General features: G+C 35.3%; 1 protein-coding gene across 1 annotated transcript; it reads right to left on the bottom strand.

Annotated features, from left to right (window-relative positions):
* Positions 1-939: 939 nt before the first annotated feature.
* LOC125231954 (protein lifeguard 1-like) lies at positions 940-10,522 on the bottom strand. Its single transcript, XM_048137561.1, has 7 exons — positions 10,454-10,522; positions 7,959-8,096; positions 7,134-7,240; positions 5,578-5,737; positions 4,125-4,254; positions 3,130-3,250; positions 940-1,254 (listed from the first exon to the last, which is right to left on the bottom strand). Exons 1-7 carry the CDS (start codon positions 10,520-10,522, stop codon positions 1,143-1,145), a joined length of 837 nt encoding a protein of 278 aa, XP_047993518.1. The 3' UTR covers positions 940-1,142.
* Positions 10,523-11,201: the final 679 nt, after the last annotated feature.

Here is an 11,201-nt window from a genome sequence, read left to right as displayed (position 1 = left end):
AGTTTTTGGATATACCTCTATACTATTTATAATCTTTATTATATATAGCCAGTGCACAGATTTAGTGACTATTTTTTTTTAATATTGGGGGATACCTTACACAGATCAAACTAACCCCAAACTAATCAGAATGAATTATATTTATATTTTTTTGCAAATAATTCATTGTGGTAAGTCGCCGTCAATAGAATTTGTGAACAATGTAAACAAACCTTGTAGTCAAAATGTCTTTTATTTCCATTCTAACTCATCAGATACTGGCTAAATCCATGTGTTATTTAATCAATTCATCTCACATTATGATCCTCAACCTTTAAAATAATAAAATTATGCTAAAATATTGATATTTTATATAATAGTTTGTTTACATTGTTGACTGTACTGTTACTTTTATCGCTAACCTGTACTTTTCTTTGATATTTTTTCGTAGGAAAGTATTTTTAGGAATCGATTTGCACTCATTCCTTCTCGGATATGGGTAAAATTGGTATCAATGCATTGAGTGTGTTACAAATATATGAAAATAAGTGTTACAAAGTTTGTATATTTCATCATTGTAAACTCAAAATTTTAGTAGGTATCTTTGGGGTATATTTTAGTAGGTACTTAGATACGAATTATAATAAAGTTACTTAAAAACAATTTGTTCATATTCTTTGATGAATACTTTTGCATGTTAAATTGTATTTTGTTATTTAATGCATGTTAATTATAAGATGTAATGTTTTGAAAAGAAGTTGCCCGCCGAGTTTCTTGCCGGTTCCATAGTGGATACCCCCCTTCCAACTGAGGGGGGACTGAAATCTTCTCGAGGCTGAGGCGTAGGGTTAGAGCCGGCGTAGCTTTATTTGACGTTCATATGCGCATTGTAATATGCCTACTTGAAAAATAAATATTTCATTTTCATTTTAATTTATTTTCGTTAGTCAGACATACAAACACTGTTATTTTATGACATATTCTCAAAACGTCTGTACATTTGTATCTTTTCTTTTCCAAGGTGTTGAATTCCTTGCCGATGTCTATATTTCCCAGCTCATATAACTATGAGCAACCCATAGAATTTCTGCTCTAGTATTCGAGGCATCAGTAATTCTTATATCTATCTCACTTATACAACAGCTTAATCTAATGATTCTGTCTCATTCCTTCTTCGATTTAAACAACAAATCCAACACAATCATGAACGTATTAATAGTATCCACATACAAGTTGAGCGTCGCGAACACATAATCGTCAGGACCTACAGTGTACCTGTAAACATTAAAGAAGAAACAATTGACAGTTCATTGAAAATAGTTATTTGTTATACAAGGGGGCAAAGTTGTATTTTAACGCCGAGTGTGGAATTAAAAAACGAGCAAGTGAAAGGATTCTATAGTTGAACCACGAGCGAAGCGAGTGGTTCGAGAATAGAATCCTGAACTTAGCGAGTTTTTTAATACACGAGAAGTAAAATACATTTGCACCCGTGTGTAACACAAAACTTTTCCTCTCACTATAGCGAGGAAACTACAACGCAAAAAATGCGTTTATCACTGCTTCCAGTAGTTCCACAGGTGGTAAATCATCTTCATTACTAGATTCACCTACTTTTATAAACTTTAAAGCAGTTAATTTGACTATATTCAAGGTCAAATTACTTTACCCACTAGTGGATAAAATGCGTTTTTACCCGCTGACATTAAAAGATAAAACACGTGTTTCCGAGGTAGTGAGGGGAAAAGAAACTTACGTTAGCAGTTCCCGACAACTTTGTACATAGCCACGTCAGCAAATTTTAATTGATCCTATTTTGTTACCAACATTTAGTAATATAAGTCGACTTTAGTAAGATATATACAGGATAATTGTTGTAATTAAGAAAATATAGATACTAGAGAACCTTAATGACGAAATAAAACTTACTAAAATCTCAATTCATCAAAAAAATCTTTGTAACAAAATAGGAATAATAAAAACAAATTTAACTTTTTCCTTAATTTTTGTACAAACGAGAACTGCTGACTTAATGTATTTAATAGATAATAACATGAAAGAATATTAAGAAAAATAAAATGTATTACATTCAAATGATCTCATACGAGTATGTATCAATAAGCAAACATGACATGTATTATATGAAGGGTCACTTGCACCACAGTTAATGGCCCAACCCACCATTTTATATAGAATTTGACAGTTGACAGCCCACTAATCTTGAGTTAAGCGGATAGTGCAAGTGGCCCTAAGAATTTTAGTTATTAAAAATTATATTTGCAGTGCCCTTTTGGGGCTCATCCATTAATTACGTCACAACAATTCCATGATTTTTTGACCCCTCCCTCCCCCTTGTCACACGTCGTCACCCTAAACTACACCCTCCCCCCCTAGTGTGACGTCACATTCAGATTCTTAGTTTAGGAAGGTAAAAATCACAAAAACACTTTAAAATTGTCTTAATGTGCAATTCCCGTTTAGTTTGTACATTTGGATCACGTCTCCGATTTTTATAAAAATTGGTAGGCTGATAGAGTCCATGATGCTGAGCAAGATCCACTAGGTTTCCCAAAATGTCCTATGTAGTTTGTATGAAACCTTCCTTTTTTGTTACCAGATTTCTATACATTTTCGGTAACAAAAAAAGGAAAGTTTCATACAATCGACCTAGGACATTTTGGGAAACCTAGTGGATCTTGCTCAGCATCATGGACTCTATCAGCCTACCAATTTTTATAAAAATCGGAGACATGATCCAAATGTACAAACTTAACGGGAATTGCTCTAATAACCGTCACGGACGTGAATTGCGTACCAAGCTACGTCATTTTTAAGTAATTTGGGCTGTTCAATGTCCAGATTGGTGTTTGTTGGTGAAATGTATACGGTCAACATTGAAATTGAACACAAACAATTGAAACTGAATTTTATTTAACTTAGATTTTGCAATATTTTGTATGTGACTCACGAACATGGAACTCCCTCCCTTCCCCCTGTCACAACATGTCACATTTTGTGGACCCCCCCCCCCCCCCCCCCCCCCGTCTAGGTGTGACGTAATTAATGGATGAGCATATGGGTTCTTAGAAGTGAAATGTACCAACGTATGTACAGACCTATGAAAGCAATAAAGTGCTGATTACTAATTACCTATGCTTGCCTAGTATCATAAGTTGGGTGTCGTATACCAAGTACATGCAGAAAGCGATGCATGTGACGGCAGAGTAGACGTAGTCGATTATGTTGTTGCGAATGAAGACACAGATGATACCTGAAATTAATATTTATGTACAGAGATTAAGTTAGTAACATAAAAACCGGCAGAGCGTGTCGGGCCACGCTCAGTGTAGGGTTCTGTAGTTTTCCGTATTTTTCTCAAAAACTAATAAACAATTTTCCTAGAAAGTCTTTATAAAGTTCAACTCTTGTGATTCTTTTCATATTTTTTAAACATATGGTTCAAAAGTTAGAGGGGGGGAGGAGGGGCAAACTTTTTTTTTCCTTTAACTAGAAGCGATTATTGCCGAAAATATTAATATTATCAAAAAACGATTTTAGTAAACTCTTATTCATTTTCAAATACCTAATTCAACAATAACAGTGCCCTGTTGACAATAATCATAATTATATTTCTGGTCACGCTTTACATTTTTTCTTCAAATTTGTAAAATATAAAACATCAACATTTGATATAGTTTATCTCATATAATAATTGTATAAAAGATAATTATTCATTATTCGTTGTCGACTTCCTTTTCACACCTATCCTTAATAAAGTACATTTTAATATCGCTGACAAACTATCTTCGCGATCAAATTACCATACAGTATGTGGTAATTTGATCCAATAAAGGAACGTGAATAAATCAAAGACTAACCAATCAGTTGCTTTAGCCATGGAGTGGATACATTGAATAGAGACTTTATATATAAACGTTGGTCGTTGATAGTAGGTAATACCGGATGAATTTCGACTAATCGCAAAATGGTCACGTTTTAAACCTACTAAGGTGCCATACCTATATGATCGATCAGTAGGTGCTACAGCACTCTAGTCAATTGTGTAAAACATGAAAATATTTCGATTACCTACCTAGTTACCCCCAGTCTAAATTACCCCGGTGCACCTTTAATATTAAACTCACCAAGAACTAAGATGGGTGTTGAGAAGCATATCAAAAATCCTCCCCACGTGGTGAAGTCATATTTGGTGTTCAGAGCAAACACAGTTATAACCAGACTTGTGACTGTCGTAATAGCAACTGCCATAAGAACCTAGAATAAATAAGAATTTTGTGAATAAAAACAGAATTATAATTATAAAATATAAATAAAAATATAAAATATTTTTATTGAGAAAATGTACCGTACAGCCAGGTGTGTAGGTCCCTGACTTCTGAGCTAGGTAAAACCTGTGTGTTATTGAGCTAGTGGGTTATTGAGTAAAAAACTGTGTGTTATTGAGTAAAAAACTGAATTGTGACTATGAAGTCACAATTATTTATTTATTTATTTATTTAACCTTTATTGCACAACATAAAGTACAAATGGCGAACTTAATGCCTTAAGGCATTCTCTACCAGTCAACCATTGGACCAAACAGAAACTTACAATTGGTGCGGAAAAACAGACAATTCAGTTTTTTCCCAAGCCCAATGACAAGAACACTGATCCTTGAGCGGTTTCATGTGCTCTGCCTACTCCGTTTGGGAATACAGGCGTGAGTTTGTGTATGTAAGAGCTTAGAGTCGCTGAGTTCCAGACCTAGCGTATGCCATTCAACCCAAGTTAGGTCCGATCTAATTTTTAAAAGAATATTCTAATATACTTAACACGGTATTGACAATACTTTATATATGTTTTCGTTACCAACAAAGAGGTTCGAGTATTATAGAGAGTTACTGTCGAAGTAAAATGTGTAATCACAGTGCATAGACTGCCATCTCTTGACACAGGCTTAAAACTTTTGAACCTCAGTTTTGACAATTTGGCACATATTCTTAGCTTGATATGTTTTAAAATGTCAAATATTAATATTAGCGCCATCTAGCTGAGCGTACCCCAAAGGTGTAATGCCACCTAGGCCACCGTACCTTTTTCTGTATGGTACTAAGGTACGTTTTTTTCTTAGACTTTATCTGTCTATACGGAGTCTTTGGTTACCAAGAATTGTATCAAAGAAATTAAAGCATATAGGTAGCTATATACCAACTAAACATAGTTACCTGATACGGGTAGGTAGGTATAGGTATGTAGAAATATAAATAATTATGAGTAGGTATGTAGTTACAGGTACTATGTTGTTGTACTATGTTAGTTACATCAAATTTAATTTAGCTTTATGGCATTTCGATGAGAACGTAACTTCGACTGTAGGAAAGCGAATTTTATGCTGCTTTTGAATTAGTTCCTACTTATAAGACTCACAACTCGTGATATTTCATTAAAATTGTAAGTTAGCTACCTAACTTACAATTTTAATGAAATATCATTAAGTCCGTGACTATACCTACGTACTTATCTGGTTAATGAAAAGTCGCGTTTGCAAATACTTGATTTTGCGTAGAAATCACTAGCAATGTAACTAGTCACACTTACGACATTACGTGCGTAGGAGCTAGCCAACATTCCCAGAATAACTCCCTCTGCCAAGGTGTAAGCGCCAAGTAACATGTAGTTCCATGGCAACTTTCGTCGAAAGTCCAGAAATAACGCCAGTAGGACTATACTCAAGCACGCTACAGCTAGAGATATGTACCTAAAACATTAGAACGGTTCACTATTATCTGGCAGAAACTTTTTACGCATATTTTTGATTCGCATAATAGTTCTTGGCAGAAGTCAAGTTTGGCAGAAACACGTACCTTACGCAGAATATGCTTTGGCACAAATCATTTCGCAGACTTTTGTAATACCGAATCGTCTGTTGTCATAATGTTGATGAGCATAATAGTGTTCTAGTCGAACAATACATTTGCAGATAATATTTTGTGCATAATATTTAGGCGGCATAAAGTTGCAATTTGCTATTTGATAGAGAGTTGGATGTGTTGGGGATGCAAGATACCTAACACTCCTCCTCGCTTCGCTCGTCGTCGTACCTAACGGTTACTCTGGGGCAGTTTTTTTTCTGATAGCGAGTAATCTGCTAATGTAATATTATGCTATAAGATTATTATGGTACATACAATTATGCTAAACCAAAGTCGACCAAAGTAATGTTCTGTAAAACAATATTCTGCCAAATGTATCTTATGCGTGGTAGTAATAATGCCAACTAAGTTTTCTGCAAAATTATCATTCGACCGAAAGTGTTTCTTCGAAACATGTTATGCGAAGTGTGTTTCGGACTAAAATTATTCTGCCAGATGAGGGTAACCCCATTAGAACAGATAATATAAAATAAAGGAACATGGGTTAAGATTGAAGGCTTATTCTTGAGGGATAAGATGAAAAACGTTTCGTAAAATAAGCACTAGCTCGGCTTCCTATTTGAACCTGCAAGAAAAAACCCCTAAATCTTAAAACTTCACGTTTCCTTACCTACTTAAAAGGGAGATCAATTCGGGTGACAATGAATATTGGGGACATCTTACACAGATCAACTTAGCCCCAAACTAAGCAACGCTTGTACTATGGGTGCTAAGCGACGATATACATGCTTAAATAGATAAATACATACTTATATACATAGAAAACATCCATGACTCAGGAACAAAATATCTATGCTCATCACACAAATAAATGCCCTTACCGGGATTCGAACCCAGGACCGCGGCTTAGCAGGCAGGGTCACTACCGACTGAGCCAGACCGGTCGTCAAAAAGGTAAACATGTTGCGAATTCTGTTACTGGGTATATTTACGACCACCGGCGTAGTTTTCCGAACAACGTTCCGTCCGTAGTGTGTGTGTGTACCAAACCTTACCCACACACGTGCATAGCTTATTATATAACGGCATGTACTTTTTTTTAAGACATAATAAACGTATACTGCATTCTAAGTAGTTGTAATTTAATATACACACCACATGGCGACCCTACCAGGATTCGGGAGGGCTCTACACATCACAGGACAGACCTACAAAATTGATAATTTCGTCTTATGATTTTCCTGGAGTTTAAAACAGAGTAAATAAACTTAGGTACTTAACAGTATGTAAGTTTTGTTTTGTATCCAGCGTTGTGTGGGATGGTGGAAGGAAAATAACGTAATTGAGGCCAAAACCACCATCAGTTGAACCGTTAAAGCTATGTACACCTGAAAACATATAATTCAACTTAGTGGGTACTCAGTTATTTGTATGAAAAGACAGCATATATACCTCTCGTGTTGTTGGAACCTCAGCAAGCACAAGATTACAAAAATCCAATAACCACGTACGAGCCTATAGAATCTTAAACGTGACGAAAGTTCTAAGACGCAATAGGATCTTAGAGAAAATTTTAAAATTTTATTAAAAAAAGCTAAAATGACCGACATATTGTACATTGATTATATATACAGGGTGATTCATGAGTCGTGAGCAGGAGTGAACAGGGTACTGGGGAGGGTCACACTGAGCAACTTTCATAATGGGGCAACACTAAATTGTGATTATTTTTCTTAACTATGACTTAATTGATAAGTACTTAATTGATAGCTAATTATCAATTACGTTCTAATTATGACTTAATTGATGATTAACTATCAATTAAGTCATAGTTAAGAAAAAAAAATATCACAATTTAGTGTTGCCCCATTATGAAAGTTGCTCAGTGTGACCCTCCCCAGTACCCTGTTCTCTCCTGCTCACGACTCATGAATCACCCTGTATAGGTATATATATAATAATCTGTGTTGAAAAAATATTGTTCTAACTGTTCCAAAATCAGACAAAATTAAGCCTATATGAGAGGAGTACAAAAATTGAATGGAACTATTTTGTTCTTTAGAAAAAAAAATTAAAACAGAAAAATATTTTCTTTTTTTTTATTACCTTTGTCACAAAAGCCTTGCGATGCTTGCGATCCACGGTAGCGAATTCAACTTCGTCCTTCGATTGGTCTTGTGACGGACTGTATTGCGTCGTGACACTCGTGATTGGTGACGAAACATGACAAACCTCGGCCTTGTTCTATTGGATAAAAAAAAAATAAGACGGGAGCGTCAGCAAAACTTTTAAAAAGTAGAAAATGGCTATCAATCGCTAGTAAACCCTGTTTCAAATAAAATAATACTTTCAATTTGTAAAGGTTAATGATGTTCATACGTAGACATTCCAAATTTCAAAGCGATAGCATAAGTTCTCGAGATATTTAATAATAGACAGACAGACGGATGGACAGAAAGGCGCCATAAGGGTTCCTTTTGTACCTTTTTGGTACGGAACCCTCAAAATTGATAAAAATGTGTTCAACGGTTTGGGAGATACGGTGCCACAGACGTCCACACGTAGCGGTCAAACTCATAACACCCCTCTTTTTGCGTCGGTGGTTAAAAGGTCAGAAGCTCTAACGGCACTCGCTTTCGTAAATTATGTAGGTATCTACCCTAAATCCTGGGATTAATTGCCTAAGCGGACCCCAGGCCTCATGAGCCATGGCAACGTTAGAAATAAATAAAAATGGTATCAAAAGGCTCTTCGTTACCTACCATATTCCTGCACCACGTTTCCTCGAAGCAATTAATGACCAGATGAAACACGTTAGTAGGTAAGTACCTACTTTGAAACACTTAGGTAACTGGCTTAAGTCTATTATTAGGTCATTAGACATTTAATTGATTTTTACGCTCATCAACAATACGAAAATTATGATTCATAATCAAAAAACCTAGCCAAGATGTTAATCGCGTACAGTTAGCAAACGAAACGCTAATGTCTCTGTCGCAGTAGTAGGTAATACAAGAGTATAGAGATTATAGGCTACAAAGCATAAACGATTGTTTACTGTCAAGAATACTTACCGTGTTATTAAAAACAAAATTCTGCTTGTGATACTACAGTCTACATAAGCTATAACTTTTGAGGAGTCGGTGTAAAATTACCAAACGAATATTACCATAATAGAATAGAATAATTAATAGAATTACCATACTTGAATCATTTGAAGACAATAATTTGAATTCAGATATTCCGCGCTAAAACATCACGAGATTTAAGTCGCGAGTTTTTTACATATTGGCAAAAAAGAGCAGAAATGAAACTATTCTTTTTTATAGCAACACTAAACTGTTCTCATACAAAAGTGACTCAATGGTTGCCACATGCAAAACGGTTTAGGTACATAGACGGTGGCGCCCCTATTATTTTCTTTACTACTTTTTGTGCCACGCGAGAGCAACTCAAATGGAATTTATTTTAGGTGAAAGGGAATAAAAAGGATTTTAAAGAAAGACGACTTCGGAATGTATCTGCCATACATTTATTAATAGGTGAGATATTAAAGCACAGATTCACATTTTATCTAAAAATACCGATTATCAAAGTCATGCCAAAGTTTCTAATGCGTATTACATGTACAGTCAGCAATACACACTTGGGATTTAAAAAATCTACACCGCCAGTATTGTCAGAACATTTATTAAGTAGGTAATAACTTTTAAAGAATTTTGTTCAATGAAATGTATTGCTGAATGTACAGTTAGGCACAAAAATACGAGGCATTGAAATTCATAACATTTTTTTTGGTCAACTATCTGATTATGATAAATATTTTGTTCAAATCTGATAAGCTATAAATAATAGGCAGAGTAAATACTTAAAATAGTTGAAAATACTTTAGTATTACACTAAAGTAGATGGCTCTGAACTGACTTTAGACTATTCAAACTTGGCTGAAAAAATAATCATTTATTATGTTAGAATTTCAATGCACCCGTAATTCTAATATCATACTTTTAAATACAAAGTGTACAGTAAAAAAAAGAAGCTATATCGATTTATTCGAAGCCGTGACAATGTAAGTCGTTTGAGTAAGACCTGCAAAATAATAAAGTTATTATTATTAAACTGTAGTGCAAGCTACTCATTTCTTATGTATAGATTAGCTCATACTATTATCATTTTAGATACAATTAACATATACTCGGAGTCTTTGCGTTTACGGTCTAACATCACATGGCGACCCTGCCAGAAATTCTATGAAATTATGACGTTCCTTCAACAGGGGCTATCAAAATTGCTGTATGTTATCTTCCGTGAATCTTTCTCACTTGATAGTCTCATCGGATGATCAGCGCTGGAAGTCACACGCTGAGATGAGGCCATTTCGTGGCACTTCATTCCTTTCTATTTGTGCAATTTGTCTTGCCTGTTTTGATAAATATTTATTTACACTAAAATTATTTTCTGTATCCATATTTTGCGGATCTTACATAAACGTACCTGAAACATCTATTTCATTGTTTGTATATTCCTATAGGTATACGGTAAATAAAAAGCTGCATGTAAAAATGACTGGCGGAATATCTAGCTCATATACCTCATCGAACCTCAGGTGGTATGAGTTTTCTCTGCGAAAAATTTGGCTGGTCGTGCCGCTCGCGAATCGGCCACCACATTCGGCAAACCCGTTATCAAAACAACAATGTGTACATCGTCTGCAATATGAAATGCATGCAATTTGCATAGACGCAAAGGCTTGCGATGATACCTTCACAAAAAGGCATAGACAGGTCGTGCGATGACGACGTCGTATGTTCAGTACTTCGAGCAAGTTCGTCCATTAAACACGGACTAGGTAAGCTGGCCAAAAATATACAGGGTGCCCGGTAATTAATGGACAACCTTTTAACCACCAAGAGGGCACCTTATACTGGTCCAGAAAATCGACTTTAAGGTTTAGTAAAAGTCGCCTGGTTTTCGAGATTTTCACACTTTTTAAAATTTTAGGTAGTATTTTTTTTTATTATTTTGAATCAGTCATTTTTACTAACAACTTTTTAACTCTTTTTAATTAAGTAATTATGTAGTAGTGTAACGCCGTGTCTTGCGTGGGCGACGGTCGCGCGACCGTCGCCATCGCATTGTCTACATCCATATCGATAAGGTTTGATTTCGTATGCGTCGCATCGCCGTCGCGCGACCATCGCGCGACCGTCGCCCACGCAAGACACGGCGTTAACTATTATATACAAGTGTATAACAAAACGAGAAACTATTCTATTTCCATATACTAGGTTATGAAATGACAAATGTACTTATTTGTAAGGCTCATTCATTCGTCAAATACTCAAACAA

The sequence above is a fragment of the Leguminivora glycinivorella genome, chromosome 12 (assembly GCF_023078275.1).
Source record: "Leguminivora glycinivorella isolate SPB_JAAS2020 chromosome 12, LegGlyc_1.1, whole genome shotgun sequence".
Classification (NCBI taxonomy): domain Eukaryota; kingdom Metazoa; phylum Arthropoda; class Insecta; order Lepidoptera; family Tortricidae; genus Leguminivora; species Leguminivora glycinivorella.
This window is presented reverse-complemented; position numbering and strand designations above follow the sequence as displayed.

What these genes read in the sequence shown, in the direction of transcription:
- LOC125231954 (XM_048137561.1), bottom strand. Translation starts at nt 10,522, where the DNA reads ATGTGGTGGCCGATTCGCGAGCGGCACGACCAGCCAAATTTTTCGCAG. An exon ending in GAAAACTCATACCACCTGAG is followed by an intron (nt 8,097 to 10,453) that starts GTTCGATGAGGT and finishes TTTATCCAATAG; the next exon opens with AACAAGGCCGAGGTTTGTCA. An exon ending in ATGATACTAGGCAAGCATAG is followed by an intron (nt 1,255 to 3,129) that starts GTAATTAGTAAT and finishes TAATGTTTACAG; the next exon opens with GTACACTGTAGGTCCTGACG.